Genomic DNA, 19,560 nt, shown 5'->3' on the forward strand with positions numbered 1-19,560 from the left:
AACCGCCCGAGGTCCGATGTGAGTAAAAAGGGCCCTCACACGGTTCGGTCTATTCTTGCGCCCTTGTTTGTTGCCAACCCCGGACCACTTGATTCTCCATAAGATGAGACCTTTATCAGCGTGTACAGCTTGTCGGTATGTATGATTCCAACCCCCCCTGGTGATTACGAAATGAACATTCTCTAACATGTCAGCGATGGAGTGACCGTCGTAAGAAATGCGACCGGTCACGGCCAGGTGTAAGTTGCAATTTCTGCATTAAGAGGGGCATTGAGTGTATTGCAGTGGCAGATGTTGGTGCTAGTCCAACCTATATGCCAAAACAGTCTTATGAGCCTCTCGCCACCCGTCCGGATGAGGGCCGACCTCGTCAGATCTCATGTCTCATCGTTCCTGAGGCGGCTCTGTGCGAGGAGCTCGTCGAGCTCTACTTCCGCTATGCACACATCGCTTTTCACAACCTTTTCCACCGGCCGACCTTCATCGCTCGCGTGAAGGATAGTTCTATCCCCAAGATATTGTTCTTCGGAGTCGCAAGCTTATCGGCTCGTTACTCAACACACCGCATCTTTGCTTCTATCAAGCCGTGGGATCGGGGCCGGCCGTATCGGGACGAAACCAAGAGATTACTGGAGCTTGAGGATACATCTCTGACTAGCATCCAAGCATGCATGCTACTCGCAGCCAACGCGTCTGTCGAGGGGGATCCCAAGACAGAGTCAGTCTACCATGCGATCGCGTTCCGCATGGCCATGCTCTTGGACCTTCCAAACATTCCAACAGAGTCCTTGTTAGAGCAAGAAATCAACAGAAGAGGTAAGGTAACTCCATATTCCCCTAGGTTTTTATGGAAGCAAACCCTAATTTGCGGTCAACAAGTTTGGTGGTCTCTCATCACAACCGAGACATGGACGTCGGCGGCCCATACACTTCCTCGGCTTCTCAAACCTCGGGACACAGTACCATTACCTATGGATGAGCGTCGATTCGTCACCCTGGATTATGATGTGCCAGCCGCATCTATGGACCAAAACTCCCCAGTAGCGTCTCCTTCGGATGATATATCCCAATCGTTAGTTGCACAAATGATACGACTGAACATCCTGCTATACGACATCATCCTTTTAAACGCAAGGGTAGTAGCGGAACACGTTCAAGATGGCAGCAAGCACGAAATGACTACTAAGCTGGCTCACGCCCTAGAAGACTGGGCCACTAACCTCTCCTCGAAGCTGCAGTACTCAGATGAGAATGTGGCTTACTGGGTCGAGGAAGAGTTTGGTGCCATGTTCATCACCCTGCACATTAACTACAACCACGCTGGCCAGCTCTTGTTCTACCAACATCTCCACTCTGCACAAGACACAGAACAAGGTCCCTGCATAGCAAGTGAAGCGCGAAGTTTTGCCAAGAAGTGCAAGGAGCACGCCACAAATCTGTGTGACCTCATATACCGAGCGAAGCAGCGTCCAGAGACAATCGTCTTATATCCGCTCGCTGGGCACATCCTCTGCTTGGCGTCCACTGTTCAAATTCACACCTTACTTTTTGGCGTCGACGACAACGAAATTCAAGCGGCCAAAACACGGCTGGAACGGAATTTTGAAATGATTTCATCCATGAACAATTATTGGCCCATGAACCATAAGTCCATCGGCCGCCTGCAGCTTTTCCACAACACCTGCCTGCGTAGCAAAGATGACTCGTTCCGCTTGGATGTTTGGATGCTTCGATTCCTGCTAGGCTTTACCCAAGATATTGAGGACAGAGACGCAAGCTGGTCCCACGGACAGGGATCCGCAAGGGAATTTGATCACTTGAGAAATTTATTGGATATTTAGCTACCGTAGGCCTATCTCAAATTGTACTACAACACCTTCAACTTGATTTGCCAGCTCTGTATCATTCTCGCACTAGGTTGGCTGTCTAGTATCGCATTTACGTCTATCGGGTATACCCACTGGTTCCTCTTATTCCTTCTCCTGTCGTCTCTGCTTGAATGTATCCCTCAAGTACAGTGCTGAGTTCTTCGGTGTTCGCTTTAGACTCCCGCTATCAAAGTCGACATGGACGATGCCAAACTTGGGGTCTAGACCAGCCGACCATTCTGTTCATCGCTCCAGTTAGCTTTGTCCTCCTAGTGAAATAACCACGACTGGTCCGATGTCATTCTTACCAAAGTTATCCATCAAAGTCCAGACGTAATAGCCTTCGACCTTGACTCCGTCCTCGTAAATTGCTCGAGAGATGGCGTCCAAATACAGACCGAAGTATCTCTGGCGGAACTTGTCGTCCACGGCGGTCTCCACACTATCTTCAGGACAGGGGCATCCATTCTCTGTCACCACAATCGGAAGATGGTATCTGTTCCACACCCAGTTCATAAGTTTTCTGAAGCCCTCTGGCGCAATGCGAAGCCACGGCATCTGGGAGACGGGTCCGATTTCAACGCCGTTGTGATCGACGGGGCCCTCTTCAATGTTACCTGTCCAGTCGTCCTCTGCGGGAGGGTCAGGCAAGGCGCGAGCATATTTTGTGGAGTAATGGTTCATGCCGTAGAAAGCATTGATAGCTGCAGTGTCGCGAAGGAGATCATGCTCCTCGGGGGTGAAAGAGGGAAGTCTGTCGCCAAGGTATTCTTTCAATGAGGCAGGGTAGTCCGTTCCCAGGAAGATCGGGTCGCCAAACCAGGCGATGAAGAACTCGAGCCTTTTCACAGCTGCATCCTTGTCGGCTTGGCTGTCTGAGTATGGCTCGTAGAAGTGGCCATTCAGAACAATGGAGATGCTGCCTTTTTGTGTTGGCTGAAACTCCTTGGCATACAGCTGAACTACGGACGCATGGGAGAGGATGAGGGTATGTCCAACTCGCCAAGGTTCGTGTTTAGTATCGAAGCCGTCTTGAGCGCGGTGGCCAGGTGCGAGGGTGCCGTTGAGGTGACCGAAAATTGAAATGATGTAAGGCTCGTTGAATGTGACCCATTGCTTGACTCGATCACCAAATCGTTCAAAACAGAGTCGGGCGTAGCGGATGTAGTCAGCCCGGAACTCATCAGTGTTCAGGAATGCCTTGTATCGGTCGTATAGAGCTTGGGGTGCATCCCAGTGATATAATGTGACAGATGGTTCGATACCGCGAGCCAGCAGCTGGTCAATCAGGTTGTTGTAGAACTCGATGCCTTTCTCGTTGATTGGGTCATTCCGGCCACCAAGCGGGATGATTCGCGACCACGATAGAGAGAATCGGTAGACTTCGGTGCCCAACGAACTCATCAACTCGATATCTTCGGCCACCCGGTTGTAATGATCGCAGGCAATGTCGCCATTCTGGTTGTTCGTTCGCGAAGGCACTCGGTGCGTATATTCGTCCCAGATAGATGGGCCTTTGCCGTCGGCGTTGGCGGCGCCCTCAACTTGGTATGCAGCAGTAGCAGTACCCCATTTGAAGGATTTGGGGAGCGGAAGTTCTTTAATGGGCAAATTGTGACCGCTGGAGACGTCGTACTTTGCGCCCAAGTTTTCGGCCTTGAACATGGATTCTTCAGCCATTGTGAAATGGTATAGGAGGGAAAATACGCTAGCGAATATGGCACAAATGGGATATCTGATTTGATCTGGATGACGCAGGGTCTACTATATAAAAGGTCGATATGGTCACGTCGCCTTGAACCCACATGATCATTATTAAAGATAATAAGATACTTGTGGATTTGCTAGCTGGATCCCTTTCCCCCGATCCCCGAACAACTCCATCTGTCCCAACTCATTTAGTGCCTATGAGATACGAAAATCTTGGAGACCAAGCACATTCACCAAGTATTATTTGCTGCATTAAATGTCTCGATGGGTACCGGACCACCACTAAGAAAACCCACGTAGCAACCAAGGAGAAAAAACATTTAACTATCCTTTGTATCCCCGCAATCTCCAAATCGATCTTCCCCTCAGTTCACCAAAGCCAAGACTAAGTATTGGTTGATGACAGCTTGCAAGGATGTGCGGAGTGTGGAGTCGACGTCGGAAATGCTGGCGGGTTTGGTTGTCATGGGGCTAGTCCCACAGGAAGATGCATCAAGATGCAAGCTAAATGTCCTAGGCGCATTCACATCTGTCGGGTTTAATATTTGGGGTTGGCAGCATGAGGATTGTGCAAAGTTTGGGTTATATGCTTCAGTTTTTAGCTAACCGATGTCTGCTGTGCATTGCGCGTGGTGGATGTATTGGATTCCCATACGCGTATTAGTATTCCGACTCCAATCCCGACATGAGTCTGACATGCAGAGGTTACTGTAATGGACAAAAGTTGAAGCTAGCACCTATTCATCGCTGGATATGTATACAATGAGACAATCAACTCGAATATACTACATAGTCCTCGTCTAGTCTATAAAACTACGACGACGGCGTGGGTCTTCTAGGCGTATCCATGTTCACCATCGGACCAGCTTAAGGTGAATTCTAACCTTGATCTACGCCTCCTTGAAGAATACTCATGACCGACCATGGCTCGTCTTATTTTGTTGCTAAGGCTCCTCTTATTCCTTGCTCCATCACTTACCTTGGCAACAACTTGTAACGCGCCGCCGCCTCCTGATCCCGAGCCCATAGAAGTCATTGAACTATCTCTTCCACCGGTTTCTGCTGAAGATGCTCCGGGTTCTTGCACTGCCGTAATTAATCCGCACGGCACCGGATGCATCGCTCAGAGAGGCGGCGGCTCCACCCCCGAGACGGTGGGTATCATGGCCGCGGGTGATTTCCTCCCGGACAACAAGCATGTCATTACCCTAGTCACCTTCACCGGAGCCCCCGCTGCCCCAGACCCAAGAAGCATCTACCAAGGAGAACAAATCATCCTTGTAAAGACCGATGGGGAAACATTTCCAAACGGTGACCCTTGGAAGTGCATCACTTGCGGCATCCCCTCCGAGAATCGCGTGGGCATGTCTCATATGCTCGACTACCCACAATCTTTCGGCGATGGCAAACGTATTCTTGCTGGCGATAACGTCATTACTTGTGGAGAGATCGATCTTACCAGTGTCGAGTGCAACTCTAGCAAAACCTTTGTGTATCCGATTCGCTGGGAGACAACAGCGGAGGGGTCCACGAGTGAAGACACACCGGGAGGCCCAATGCGCGAGCTTCGTATCCATCCCGACAATGTACACATTGGCTTCAGTTCTTTCTATAGCTCCAATGGGCGACTCGGTCAACACGCCTACTTCGGCCGTCTCGTGTTCAACGCAGCTCCTCAAAGAGGTCTACCCCGGGCGCCTCGGTACGACGTTCACAATGTGACTACGATGTTTGATCCGAATGCTATCGCTCCCATCACCGTCAAAGGTAACGAGATTTTCATCAATCCTGAAGCTATCACAGTTGGCGAGCTACGTGGATTTACTGGAAGAGGGCACGAAGCCGTCTATGTTGGTAGCCCGCGTGAGGCTGGCAACACTGATGTGTTCTCTGTTCACCTGCAGACTGGAAAAATCAGGCGTCTGACATCGCATCCCGAATATGTTGATCCAATTGACGTCTCGGCGGATGACGAATGGCTTGTCATCCTAGATACCCGTGCGACTAACCGCCACATGTTCATTGCTGGCATGCGAGGTTTGCCCCCTTTTACGGACATAGTAGCTTCCTTCATCACTACTGGTGTGCGGAACAATGGGCCCCGTCGTTTCTTCCAGCCTTGGATCCTTGACAAGTATGGCGATCGCGGTGAATACTACGGTCAGAAGGTTAACGGCCCAGGAAATGGTGTTCCGGGCAGCGGTGATATCGACGATCCGGAGTGGAATGCGATGGCTGATCCGAGATGGAGTCCCGATGGCACCGCTATTGCGTACTGGCAAGCACAGACTATCTCTCCAGCTTGTGGTGGCGAGAATCCTTTGCCTTGCTACCCTTCCACGGCGCAAGGTGGCAGAACTTATCGTCTGATGTTGGCAAAGCTCGTCAGCCGACAACCCTTGAACATCCCTCCAGCAGAGGAAGCATCTGACGAGATAGCATGGGGTGTTCCGTATATCCCGGGAAGTGTAACTGCAGACCGCCCTGGGTTATCCCCCGGAGAGTTCATTCACAATGGCAAGGCGTCAGGCTTTGTCGAGGTCAGCCTGACTAAAAAGCTTGACCCCAACGCCATCGATACTGTCATCACAGTTTATCACAACTACTCGGATGATGGAACCCGCTTTATAAATGGCTGGGAAAATGTGACTGAGGTCAGAGTTTCACCCACATACAGTCTCATGCACTGGTACGCCGATTTAGTACAGACGGGCGAAGACAGCTATCTCGCGAGTAAAAAGACAGGGCCCGTTGGCTACCACGTTGAGCTTGATATCACGAGAAACTATATCAAGTCCAACGGTACTTTGGTCACAACCATCAACGGCGTCGAATATCTCCCTCCTCAGAGCGGAACCTAAAAGGTGAAGTGAGATTATGATTAAAGGTGGACAAAAGTAACTCCATATCACAGCCTATCACAGATCAATGGGGCTTCTTAGATATTTGAATAGACTCAGATGATGTTCGCCGCTTCTTTCGGTAGCGCTAAGGCGATGGCGTGAGGCAACCGACGTGAGGTTTGAAATACTTCAAGGCTGTCCGTGATCTCAGGTGAAGCACTTCACCTTGTATTCAGGAAAGTTTGGGGGTCCTTTACGAATATTATTTCAAGCCGAGTTGATTTACGTGCGAAGTCACTCCGTAGGTTCGTTTCAAGAGAGGTTGACAACACATGAGTCTTTGTCAAGGTTGTATCAGTATTTTCATATCCTCCCCTTCAACGTCACAGTTCCCTGGATAAACCCACCGACAGCTGAGCTCAGCCAGATCATCTCTCCCTCTTTAACTTCGCCTGCACTAATAAATGTCTCCTTTACACCGGCGTTCTCCACAGCCCATCGTCGTGAAACGCCCATTTTGCACCCCGTCTCGCTACTTGGAGTCACAAAAGCCCCATTTCTCCAAAAGTAAACTGTCCTGAAAACAGAACCCATGATATGACCATTACTATTGTACAGTAAAACGTCACACGTGGCTGGCGAGACTGTCTCGTCGAGGCCGACGCGATTCCAAGCGGCGCTGTATGGCTGGCGGTATGTTGTTTTGTGCTTAGTAAAAACTGACGATGTCGTAATTTCTAAATCCAAATACACCGGAATTGAAGGAGTGGTGAGAGGTGAAGGTGACAGTTGAAGGGGGTAATAAAGTTCGTTGGGACTAGTCGGTCTTGGACCCGAGAGGATGCTTAACTTTGCGTCTTTTTTCAAGGCCAGCCGTACGATAAATCGTCTACTAGGATCTTTAGAATCGTCGCCGTGAACTGAAAGCATATAATCGGCTATCTCCTGCTCTAGGCTAGCTGTACGATTGCCTTCACTGAGATAATTGACGACAGCAGTCCAAGAGAGATCCAATGCAGCTGCTTTGAGGCGATCGACTCCGTGTTGAAGTAGGTAGCAACATGATTGCGAAGATGCTTGCGGGTTCAGCGGAAGATTAACTGAGTAAGCTAGAGTTGTGATGATTTCGAAGCTTGGTTCGGAGACTACTGCTTCCACCTGGTTTCCTTGTTTCAGAGACACCATGTCTGGGGACGTTATCAATGCAATTAATGTCGAGACGGCTCTATGTGCTTTGCTTGACGCGATGGTAGCTGAGTATATCGTGGAATTTTTACCCCAGATTCGGAGTTGGAATTGCGAGTTGCGCGACTATTCACATTAATATGTCGAGCGCTATCTCAGTCATTTACCCCCGCGCCAGGAGCGCCACGGCGAGTCAAGCTGTCGGCCAGCATATTAGGGCGAGATGAGGGCAAGCTAGGATGAGATCGTTGCCAGGGTTCTCATAGCAACGTACGGTTACTATTGGTGCAAATTGACAACAAAAGTTCCCGTTATTTGGGAAAAATGGGTATCTGCAGCAGGGTTCCTTGGGGCAGCAGCTGTTCCTAGCACCAACAGATTCAAGATACAGAGATGCCAGTAACCTAGGAGGCAAGCAGTATCAGATGCATAATAGACCAACCGCAAGGGACTTTCGTAAAGATTTAGGCAGCGACGGGTGAACAAAGGGTGCAGTCTTGGGGATCCAGCTGGCACAGCCAGCCTGGATTGTCTGTAAAATGAGCCTGGTTAGCTTGTATGCAAGTTGTTACTGGCTCCCGCTGCTCATCTCCTTACTCGGCCCTGAAACCCGAATAATTAGGTCAGTATTCCATCCACTAATACGACTGTTCAGGGGGTCGTAACAACCTTCCTATTTAGGAGCACTGTCGAACTGAGTCTTCTGATGTATTGGAAGCGTTGATGTCGAGTCGGTCTCTCAATCAACACCGGGTTATTCATCTTCTTATCACGCTGAATTTGAACAAATCATTTCAGGCGTGGCACACGTAGAGAGGTCTCATCTGCCGTCCCCCAATATGACGCCTCCGCCACATCTGAGTTTAGTCCTTTGCAATACGTATTAACCTCCAGTATTGAAGATACTGACACAATACCGCGCAAAACACCACTTTTGCATTATGTTAGGACTTTCATCAACCTCCTCTCAGAGTTAATGGCACAGGGCATCTATTCTTCTGGATATTCCAGCCCAGGGAATGCATAAGGGGTGGCAATACAAGTTGCAATGCTGTAACAGTAAGCTTCCAAACAGGAGGCCTTGACAGTGTTCCTTTTTTCATCTTTTTCATTAATCCCACAGACTAGAATCAAGCGCCAAAACCTTGTGATTAATTCCATTCCCGTAGCTAGCATCACAATAAACCTAATCGTTTCACTACCCGACTCAACATAAGGTTCACTGAACATGGACTAACGAAAGACTGGTGTGGGATTAAGAGACGGTTTGTTAATTTGCCAGAGAATATCACATCAGTACAGCTGCCTTTGCTGATCTGAGAGCTTAGTTTAGATTGCCAAACTCGTGTTACCAATGAGCTCGTATCCGTTTGAACTGTTATCACCCCTACATCTTTCACCCTGTCAGGTAACACAAATTCGTATGATGTTTTTCAAAAAGTCTCCACATGGGTTGTACAAAGCTGGGTGTAACGTTCTACACACTTCATGCACCTACTATCGGCTTTATTAGAAGGAAACAAAGATGTGAGTAAATCACAAGTATCCGTTTGGAAAGCGGGAGATTTCTTATTACACACTCTCTGGAACCGCAGTGTGGCTGAAGCCAAGGTTTGCTGTATACTAGAGAAGAGTTCCTTCCATATCATCTGGACGATGGTCAATCCTTTAGCTAAGGAGATTCCGTATCAAGTCCCTGTAAAGCTGTTAAATTCCACCGATGAACTGACCGCAAGGCTATTACTATCTAGGGTTCCTTTCATACGAAACAAGCCACTTTACTTATGGCAAGCAATGGCCAAATATGGTCTCGTGATTGTCTCATGGCTTCACTGTCTTATTGGTATATCAACCAAGATGCTGTCTAGCTCAACAGCTCAGACACACATTTCCAAGCTCCCGCACATCGTATACTGGCAATCATGATTTTCTCATTAATCCTAATTTTGGCAGGGGCTATTCCCTTTGCCAAAGCTTTGAACGAACAGCATAAGCTATACGGTCGTTTTCAAAATCCCACTAGTCCTGCCAATCATTTTCACAACACAACCACGCTTGTCCACCAACCGGTTCAACCCAGCTGTCGCAGCGAGAGCGGTGCTTGCACTCTGACCAGCATAAGTCCCTGGCAAAACAGCACGACAGTGAGTAAAAGAGAATATCTGTTTTTCTTGAATACTTTAGATACTGACATCTATAAGACCAGTAGCGGAGATGTTACCATACCACGTACTGAGACCTCTCAATGGGGCTTGACAGCCACAAGCTCCAAGACCAACGCCAGAACGGAAGCCTCCCAAGCGTTAACAAGAACTAGTCTTTTATGGACTTCCCCTGGGTTGAGCAACTTCACTTTCACTCGATCGGTCACTCTGGAGCCAGCTACACTCACTATGCCAGTCCATAGTCTGCTCACAAGTTCAGCTACCTCGGGGCCCTTGGTCACGCCAACGAGTGCCATAGAAATGACGTCCATCAATACTCTCCCTTCATCACTCATGGAAAGCGAATTCTTGACTGTGTCAACTCCAATCAACGCCACATCTGCGACATCAGGGCTCCTGCCATCATCCTCCGTACCGTTTCAGTTGTCCCACTCTACCCCAGGAGTGAGCACATTTACACCTACACCATCCATTGGTTCAGCAACTACGGCGAAGTTGTATAATTCGTCAACAATTTTTCCAACTACGAGCCCGTCAACAACTTCAACACTTCCAGTTCTTTCAACCATCACAGCCCTACCTACCAACGCAATTTTGGTTCCCTATCCTGTCAGCGATGTCACTCACACCACACCATTCTACATTACTACTACTTCATCCGGTAGTGACTCGCCTACGATTGTGCCAGGTCAGATTATCTTTTGTGTCGTCCAATACTATTCGCATGCTGATATTTGCCAGTCATCTTTCCCTTTTCTGGTCCCCCAATAATATGCTTTGGCTGTATCTCTTCGTTCCCTCCAAGCATTCAAATCAAGGTTCCCCAGTTCTGCATCCAGCTACTTGGTGCTAAAATTGGGAACTGTCCTTCAGGCGACCAAGGCGGTGGTGGTGAAGGTGGTGGTGGCGAAGGAGATGGCAACGACGACGAGAAGGATCCTAAATCCACCAAAGATGAAAAGGCATCGTCAGCGGAGTCGACCGCAACGTCGACTTCAACTTCATCTTGTACTACCACCCTGACGGCAACACACCATAGTATCTTTTGTTCTGTCACCGTCACTCAAGGTATGCACGCAGATGCCGTTAGGCCCTCCGGTATTCCTAGCTAAATCAACTGAATCTGACAGGACCCGGGGCTCTGCAAAGCCCACAGACAACCAGAAGCTGTGTCACTAGCGCGTATACGACAGTTACAGGTTGCAGCGTCACTCCGGCAGCGTCAACTGTGAGGGCGACATCAACGGTGACATTCAGTTATCCCGAACCAACCTGTGACCCTGAAGTATGTGGTGGCGACGCTTGTCTTTTAGAGTTGCAGACAAGATCGCCAGAGACCCTTCAAGATTTGGAAAAACGTGGCATTCCATCCTGGGGAGGATGGCCCGACCCAGAAGACTATGATGACCCGTCCAAATTTATCGGCCACCAACTACAACGCATCTCGCGTTTCCGCCCTGACCCTGAGTTCGAGGTCGGCTATGACCCCCAGATCGTGAGGCATGGCCAGTCCCATTACGTGGGGGCCGCCCACAGTGGCATGACTACAGCGAATCATGTTCTCTTCCAATCACAGGTCACCGCACTTGCAGTTGAAGGCCTTTATGGGTGTACGGCGATAGTGGTAGTCTCTCAACGTGGTGCGTGGGCCTGCCACATCTGGGAGAGAGACATGACGAATCCGGAATTCTTTCAGAATAAAGTACTGATGGACTTACACTACGGACTCGAAGACAGCCACTCAGCGAAGCAGTATTTCAGGTACGGACTGGACGATCTCATCGGTTCACCATCGCTAGGGCCCGCGGGTGTCATGTTTGGTGACATTGACGAGGAGGATGAGGAAAGTGAAGACGCAACGTTGAAAACGGCCAAGGAACTTAACACGCGTGCGTTTATAATCACCCCTCGCGCGAGATTCTTGCGAATGAGAGGTCACGTCGTAGCCCCCGAGTCAGAGTTTATGAACGACATGAACCTCATGCAGGGCACGAGACTCAACGGCGACCATGTCGAGGAGCTCGCGGATATGCTGTCAGATACCTACGGCGGCATTCCTGTAGAAGTGGTTGGATATTCACCGCTGCCGGTACCGAACGAGATGTATATTAGACACAGCATGCTTGTGCAGCAGAGAATAGCCGAGAACAGGGCGGAAACGCTGCAAGAAAGGAATCGAAGGTTGTCGGAGGTCTATCGATATCAGACGTTGAGCCAGTCGGGGACGCCACGAGGAAAGCTGCTCCTTCAGTACCAGCCGGCGCAGACGTGTGAAGATAAAGCAACCTGGCGGCTTTGGATCGAGAATCGCGGGGTCGATGGCCGAACTGATCAGTGGATACCGGCACCCGACCAGGTCTTCGTACCCTCAGGTTCCGTTCAGCTCCCGGGATCGCAACCGCAGCCAGAGTTGCCTCAGACATCAGCCACGGTGTAAAGTCGGGTGTGGCTGTAGACTTTTTCAATGAGTGAGTCATGACACTTATGCGAGAAGTATTGCAAAGCGATGTGAAGGGTTCTTGGCTGCATCTTGGAAGTATTAGTATTACAGAGATTGCTGTGTTCAATACATGTTAAGCCACACCTGAGGTTATCACCATTCACTCATCAATATTATTGCAACTTTTTTATAAATGTCTGCAAGTCTGGCATGAACTGAACGTTGCATTTCTGGCGATGTTAACATGGATATCTTTAAACCTCAACCCCTCTCACTCCGAAGGCCTAACAAACTCTAAATATCATCTATATCTATCCCTCATGTCATATTTCTATCAAAATGTAACCTCATCCGTAGCATCCCTTACGCGCTTCATTGCAGTCTTCAAGCCGTTCTCATCCTCGGCGCCAACCGCCACGTCTGCCAAACTAACCCCGGTATCCGGATCCTCGTACCAGCTGACGATGCACATTTGACCGGACTCAAACTCTTTGCGGAAGAGATTCACAAACTCCTCGCGACCCTTCTTGGATCTGATGGAGAATGACGACGCGTTCCAGAGTCCTCGGCTGGTGAAGTGCCCTCTAAGCAGGGGAAGGCAAAGAGACCCCGATGTCCGAATGTTCAGATCAAAGACGTGATAATTCGAGAAGTCCTCCTCGCTCGAAGCACCATTCGTTGCACGGCCGTCGGCGTTTTGCCCGTTTGTAATGTGCCCATTCGGCGTGCGTCCATTTGCCGTGTGCCCGTTCGTCGTCGGCGCCGTCTCAAGCACATCGGCCCCTGCGGGACCGATATAATCATGGCTCCGCAGCCATTCGGCAATCTTCCGTACGAGAGGTCCAAATTTCTTCTTTAATTTGTCCTGGTTGGCGTAGTTGATGGTGCTTCCGATCCACGCCTTGTCTGCGTCAATCATCTGCTCCGATGCCGCCAAGAAAATAGGATCGCCACCTTCTTCGGTGACAAAGAAGGTCAAACCATAGTCACCTATCGGGTTCTCGACGAGGTCCGATAAGATGAGCGCCGCGGGCCGAAGGTGCACGTTGGACTCGGTTACCGAGGACAGTAGTTTACGCAGGATGCCGCCGCGGAAATCTCGCACGAGCTTTTCGCGATCTTCTTCATTATTAATGATGTACGTTCCTGCGCCACCAAAAGTCTGCTGATTCTTGAGAACGAACGGGAGAGGGTGCGCCTTGAGGTCGGCGAAGATCTTCTCGCTCTGCTCCTCGAACCACTTCCCGCGAACTCCAGAGCATGCCTGGGGAATGACGAATTCGGCAGTGTCTCCTTTGCATGACGTGCAGCATACCGTGGCTTGTCCCGCAAGCCCTTCGAGCTCTACGATTCTCGACTTGGGAGTCGGCAGGCCGGATTGTGCGAGGGCGGCCTTTGAATTGAGGAACCAATGCTTCTCGGGCGGGATCACCAGGTTATAATCTTCCAGGCCGTCCAGCACCAACTTGTAAGAAATCAGATCAATACCAGCTTCTTTGATCGGGATCTTTGACGGGCCGGAGCAAAAGATGAGATTCGGCCGCTGCTTCTCGGATAGTACTGAAATCGTCTTCGCCGCCTCTTTCTTGTCGTGCGCCTTTTGCTTCTCGGTCTCGTCAATGTTGAAGAGAACAACAGCCGTGTCGCCGCTGATGAATGCATCTCGTTGTGGGATCAGCGATAGGTATTTTACAGCTAGCTCCTTTTGCTGCTCCTTGGCACGGTCTGTACCATCGCTGGCTTCATCCGTGGTGATGGAGTTGAATGGGCTGTCTTGGTACAGATATTTTGCGTTTCTGGGGACATTGGCGCTTAAGTGCGAGGCGGAATTGATACCACAAAAGATGTGAGCGATGCGCTTATTCGCTGTTCTCGGGCTTGCTCGTCGATAGAGATCAGCGAGCGTCGTGTCTAGAGTGACTCTAGGTAGATCCGGCATCCTCATATTGCCGGTAGTCGAAGATACAAATCTGGGGATGGGGTTACGTTGCTAGTAAGGTTGGTGGGTATAAGTTGACTCTGATAAGCCTGAATTTCGTAGAGAAGCCGTGGTCTAGAGTGTATTTGAACACGGGAGAGATGCTGCAAGGGGAGATAATTAACCAACGCGTACATCGACGATGGGACCTTGAAGCTCCCCCTGCTTGTGGCTGCACTACGTTTGACGTGACCGTCCCCCCATCCCTGACTGATTGGCTGCTAGTGCAGATCCTCTATGGGCAGTGGAGTGGTTCATCCGATGGGACAGTGACGCCTCATCGGCCCAAAGCACAAATCCTGGGGGGGGATGTTGATGTCATTGTCTGAAGCCACGTTCACAGGGGGCTGATCTGGATTCGCTTCGTTTGTAGGGCCATCGGCTTTGCCCCTTTTAGCCGTCAGGGCAGGTCACATGTGAGACTTTTGACGTCGATTCGAATATGGCCTGGGGTTCATTTCTAGGGCCTTGGAGAATGCCCTGTGTCCAAGTAGGTAGCGGATATCTGCTCAATTGAACATGTTGCATTTCAGTCTCACAGCCTTACCGAGGCGGCTCCTTGGCGAACTTGCATCACTATCGGCCAATGAGCAACCCTCATCTCATATGAGATTCGCCGAATCACGGGTTAGCGATGAGCGATACGTCATGCCCAGTGAGAAAACGTCGCTGTTGAATATCGACTGGGCCAGACCGTTTGGGGGAAACAATCAGGAGATTTCTCTCCGGCCGTTGCACTTAGGTTTATGTCATTGCCACATTGCTTGAATTGTCAAGATCGATTTCATTTGAGAAAAGTACGCAGCCATACTCCATAAACCTTGGGTTACTTAAAAGATGAAAATTAGTTTGGATAATCCAGCTAATGGCTGGTCTTCATGAACCTTGCACCATAACTAAAGCTCACACCAGAAATGCCACTCATTCAATTTGGTCTCATAGCATACCCTCAGTGAGATCTCAGGGCCACGACAGAATAACTTCGTCATCGCAGAATAATTTGTTGCCCGCGACGATCATACACATCAGCGCTAAAAATAAGCGCGCTGAAGTATGATGCGCCCAAAGTAGCCCGGAAATGCCCGTTCAAGATAGATAAAAAACAGCATTGAACTGAGGTACCATGTGATGATAATATTAGGTCGAAATCAACCGCGGGACTCATAAAGAAGTCCAGTAGCACTCATCACACATAAACATCAAACACCACAACGAATACAATCAATGAAAATGAATTTGATTCAGAGCTTCCGCTCAATCTAGCCTCACCACCCGGACCGACGCGAGTCGAAACAAAAACATTTCTCTCGCCCCTTTGTTCCCGAACGATTCCGACAAACATACGCCGACTCCGAAAGCCTCCCACCAACCCCCCCGCACGCCTTTGACGACCCTTTTACTCTCTCATCACATCAGAAAAACAAAACAAAAAAAATACCGGTAGGTATACTATACAATAGTCCTCGTCATTAATACAGCAAGACCGGCCTCGTCTTGTGACGAAACCTTCATATCCGGGTATGCCGCTTATTCAATGTCCATGGCACCCTCGCTCTCGAGGTTTAGCTCGAGGACGCGGGCGTATTGGATCGTAAGTCGTTGAAGTTCCCTGAATTTTCCTGTGGCATTGTTAGCATGCTTGCATCGATGTCGATCGGCGCAGGTGGGGGACATACCGAGAATCATCACGACGCCCTTTAGCAACTCCTTCCGGTCCCAACCACAAATTTCATCCTCCCCGCTGAACCATCCACGTCCGCCGTCGTTCTTCTTGACGTCCTTATCCTTCAGGATGCCGCCCAGCAGGCTGTTGAGCAGTTCCTCAACCTTGCCACGCAGGCCCTCGGCACCGATGCGCTTGGCGTACATGAACAGGTATAGACGGAACTCGTCTCTGGCTTCCAGATGCAGCGCTGCGGCGATACGGTTTTCGAGATGCGCAATGCTGACCGTTGATTCGAAGCCTTCAAAACCATCCTTGGACAACAACAGCTTGACGATGCGCTGAAGAGTGTATGCCCGCCCCTTAAGCAGGAACTCATTCGTCGTGTGCCGCTCGAGGTACGGGATGATGCCGGCGGACACGTTGGCGGTGTCGGTATCCTTGGGCTTCGCCGGCGTGATGGGGCCGACGGCGGTCGACTGCAGCGCACTGATGGCAGAGTCGTTGCTGTTCCAGTACTGGGAGCCAACGGCCCACCAAGCTTCACTGACCCGCTGCCACGTAAACATGTCTCGGGTGTAGTAGTAGCCGTCGCCGTTGGTTAGGGTGACCACGATGTGGCCGGCCGAGTTAAGTTGGGCTGACGTAACGCCAGGGCCAGGTGTGGTGCTGTTGAGGTTGAGCGTTGTGGTGGCAAGTTCGAGTACGGGGCCGAGAGACACGGGTGGATGAAGGGCGGCCTGTCTCTCGACATCCCAGACGTGGCACAGCCCAATTGCATTGATGCATAGCAAATAGTTGTTACGGCACTCGAGAATGACAGGTTGCGACTCCATGATAATGGCGTTCGTCAACCGGCGACCAGCGGGTGTCCAGGTATAGATGCTGCCGTCTTCGCAGGCGGCGGCCCAGAAGTGCTTGTTGCCTGTTACAAGGATCACGGCTCTAGGGAGGTAATCCTGCCACAGGAGAGTTCCGCGCTTGGTGGCCGAGATTTGAGAGGGATCTCTAATCTGAACGGGGTTGCGGGCCTCCAAAATAGTGTTCTCGGGCACCTTTGATGCTTCGTCGGAGCTGCTTTCGGGGAGCAAGACACCTCGCGCAAGTGGCCGTACAATCTGTGACCTGACCTTGGGGACAGCAAGACGGATCTGCGCAAAAGCGATGGACGGATTCAGTACCGCAGGTCGTAGGTATTCAGGAGTGGGAACGACACCGTGTGCTGCTGGTACGACGGAAGCTTGCTCGACCCCATCTACACCGTTCAACACAACCGCCGTAGGGCCTGTAGCCTGGCGCTTCGAGCCATGGTCGTCTTCTTCCTCACCCTCAACCACTGGTGCCTTTCTCTTGTTGCCTAGAAGCATCGCCGCGACTCCTCCCTTGGGAAGTCCTTCGAATGGCTTCTCCAGGTCCAGAATAGTTTGAGGAGCCTCATTCTGAGCCGCTTTCGCTGTTGACGTGGACCCGACGAGCTGGGTCTGGGGAAGAGACGACTGGCCAGTGCCGGAGGCGGAAACCAGCAGAGGTGCTACACGTTTCTTGCCGTCCTTGCCAACCGTCACCCGAGACTTGAGCTCTTTGACTCGCTCCGCTGACTTGTCCTTGTCTGTGTTCTCTTCTGCTGGCTTCTCCTTCTCTTTTTCCTTCTCCTTGTCTTTCTCGGACTCCACATTGCCGTTGGTGGCTTTGGGCGTTGAGGTGCCCGTAGCAGAACCAGCTGGCTTAGTTCCGTTGGTCGTCGGTGCTGGATCTTTTGAAGACGGGCCATCGCCCATGAGAGCGCCCATTCGCGATTCAGCCGCCCGCGATTCGCCAGCCTTGCTCTGGTTCTCCAGGTTAAGGCCTTCTATATCCTCTGCGATGCCCATACCCTTCCTAGACGCTCCATATTTTTGCAGTGCTTTGTCGTTCTCCTCCGCATTAGCAACCCATCCCAGCTCGCCGCGGTCGAATTTTATTCCAACAACCGAGCCGTCAAGACTCGATGCGAAAATAGTCGAGCCGTCTGGTGACCAGGAAAGGTCTGATATTGACTTGCCAGCAAGATCCTGCAAAATGACCACAGGCCTACTAGTATTGGTGTTCCATATGCTAAGTGTCTTGTCCTGGCCCGCAGACGCGATCACGGTGACGAGTGAGTTGTTGTCGGGATTTTCGGCTGGGTTTTCGGTGTGAAAAAGTCGTGGTGAGAACATGCAAACCTCTGTCGGCCCCTCATGGCCAATGAGGTTGATCTCGCTATCCCACCTCGTGCGCTCGATGATTGCCACAGAGCTCACGGGTCCGTTGACAGCGTTTGGCGCGGCGATATGGTTACCATCGGGGGACCAGGAGCATCTGCGGAAGTAGGTTGTCAACGGCGAGCTCTTGAATGGAGCGCTAATCGTCGTCTCCAACACAAAGTTGTTGACCATGTCATGCTGCGTCGCATTCGGAGCGGGAGGGGTGAATCGAAAGATCTTGATGGTTCGGTCATCGGAGGCGGTCGCAAAGAACTTGTTCGCTGGGTCGAAGGTGATGCCCTTGACGTGACTTGAGTGGACCGTGATTGTCTTGAGCTTCTCGAAGCTATGACCCGACCAGACGACGATCTTTGAGTCAAGACCGACAGAAACAAGGATTGAGGAATCGTATGACCACGCGAGGTCTTGGACATCGTTCTCGTGGCCGACGAGTCGCTTATAGGTTTTCCAGTTCTCGACCGGGGGAGGCTCGGCACCAAGGCCTAGTAGAGGGGTAGTTAGCAACCTGCAAACGCCGTAGCGCATCGCGTACGAGGGGGCGCAATACCAAACGAAGCTACAGGCGGGCCTTTGTCGAGATGGTAGACGCAGATTAGCTTGTCGTCGGCGCCCGAGGCAAGATATCGGCCGTTTGGTGAGAAACGGACGGAGTGGATGGTGCCGAGATGGTGGCTCATATGGCAGAGCTGTCGCGGTTTCTTCTCTGCGCCGTCAATGGCATCTCCGTAGATTGCCTCAGTCGACCAGACTCGTACGTGACCATCACCACCTGCTGTTGCGAGTCGCTTGCCGTCGGCGGAGACATGGCAACTGTAGACTTCGAAATCCTTCTGCTCGCCGCTATGGCTCAGCCATGTTGGCTTGATGACGCGCATCGCGAACAGCCCGAGGGCATCTACGAAAGGAATTGACGTTCGATCAAGAGCAGTCGAAGAAACCACGAGGTGACGAGGGAGTCTAGTGGATTATGGCTGTGTTGCTGCGGCACTGAGGCGATGCGGAAGGGCTTTTGGTGAGGACAATTAAGTCAAGGAGGGCGCCGTGAGAAATTGAGGCTTGATTGGCAAATCCAAGAAAACGCGTTTTGCGGAGCCCTGGCACCTTGCAATTCGCGTCCTACAGCTTAAGGTCCCGTATACGCTAAATGGACTTGCGGCACCTATTTGCTCCAGGGAGTGGGTACCTGTCCTGACCTGCTGGAGCTTCGTCTAGCTGACGTAAAGGGACACGGGCTGTTGGAGGTACACGGATCGGATTATCCTGTAGCCGGTGGGTTTCTTACATAATCAAAACAACAAACCGAGAAAATCCCGTCGGAATGATTGTCCCGCCGCTATTTGCCCTTTTACACCTGGAATTACCCCACGCCGCGGGGCTAATTAGCTCTTAACCGGTACCTATGTTGCTCCTAGATCAAATGTGAAAGGATCCATATGCTTACTACTATGCCTTGTGTCGTCCA

General features: G+C 50.8%; 7 protein-coding genes across 7 annotated transcripts; 3 read left to right on the forward strand and 4 right to left on the reverse strand.

Annotated features, from left to right (window-relative positions):
- Positions 1-103: 103 nt before the first annotated feature.
- Positions 104-1,841, forward strand: CTRU02_204739 (ZnF3; the record flags this gene model as incomplete). The annotated part of the gene is made up of 3 exons (XM_070204415.1): positions 104-135; positions 203-816; positions 880-1,841. 3 exons carry the CDS (start codon positions 104-106, stop codon positions 1,839-1,841), a joined length of 1,608 nt encoding a protein of 535 aa, XP_070062178.1.
- A 129-nt stretch (positions 1,842-1,970) lies between these two features.
- On the reverse strand, positions 1,971-3,548 carry CTRU02_204740 (beta-glucosidase; the record flags this gene model as incomplete). Its single annotated transcript, XM_036721217.1, has 2 exons — positions 1,971-2,107; positions 2,177-3,548. The coding sequence occupies 2 exons, from the start codon at positions 3,546-3,548 to the stop codon at positions 1,971-1,973; spliced, it is 1,509 nt and encodes a 502-aa protein (XP_036587201.1).
- Positions 3,549-4,501: 953 nt separating this feature from the next.
- Positions 4,502-6,439, forward strand: CTRU02_204741 (saponin hydrolase precursor; the record flags this gene model as incomplete). Its single annotated transcript, XM_036721218.1, has 1 exon — positions 4,502-6,439. The coding sequence occupies one exon, from the start codon at positions 4,502-4,504 to the stop codon at positions 6,437-6,439; it is 1,938 nt and encodes a 645-aa protein (XP_036587202.1).
- Positions 6,440-6,784: 345 nt separating this feature from the next.
- On the reverse strand, positions 6,785-7,606 carry CTRU02_204742 (aminodeoxychorismate lyase; the record flags this gene model as incomplete). Its single annotated transcript, XM_036721219.1, has 1 exon — positions 6,785-7,606. One exon carries the CDS (start codon positions 7,604-7,606, stop codon positions 6,785-6,787), a length of 822 nt encoding a protein of 273 aa, XP_036587203.1.
- A 1,922-nt stretch (positions 7,607-9,528) lies between these two features.
- Positions 9,529-12,208, forward strand: CTRU02_204743 (uncharacterized protein; the record flags this gene model as incomplete). The annotated part of the gene is made up of 4 exons (XM_070204416.1): positions 9,529-9,750; positions 9,808-10,459; positions 10,513-10,839; positions 10,902-12,208. The coding sequence occupies 4 exons, from the start codon at positions 9,529-9,531 to the stop codon at positions 12,206-12,208; spliced, it is 2,508 nt and encodes an 835-aa protein (XP_070062179.1).
- A 337-nt stretch (positions 12,209-12,545) lies between these two features.
- On the reverse strand, positions 12,546-14,156 carry CTRU02_204744 (uncharacterized protein; the record flags this gene model as incomplete). The annotated part of the gene is made up of 1 exon (XM_036721221.1): positions 12,546-14,156. One exon carries the CDS (start codon positions 14,154-14,156, stop codon positions 12,546-12,548), a length of 1,611 nt encoding a protein of 536 aa, XP_036587205.1.
- Positions 14,157-15,716: 1,560 nt separating this feature from the next.
- Positions 15,717-18,973, reverse strand: CTRU02_204745 (histone transcription regulator (WD domain-containing protein); the record flags this gene model as incomplete). The annotated part of the gene is made up of 3 exons (XM_036721222.1): positions 15,717-15,808; positions 15,866-18,580; positions 18,646-18,973. The coding sequence occupies 3 exons, from the start codon at positions 18,971-18,973 to the stop codon at positions 15,717-15,719; spliced, it is 3,135 nt and encodes a 1,044-aa protein (XP_036587206.1).
- Positions 18,974-19,560: the final 587 nt, after the last annotated feature.

Source organism: Colletotrichum truncatum (genome assembly GCF_014235925.2).
Source record: "Colletotrichum truncatum strain CMES1059 chromosome Unknown Contig_0002, whole genome shotgun sequence".
NCBI lineage: Eukaryota > Fungi > Ascomycota > Sordariomycetes > Glomerellales > Glomerellaceae > Colletotrichum > Colletotrichum truncatum.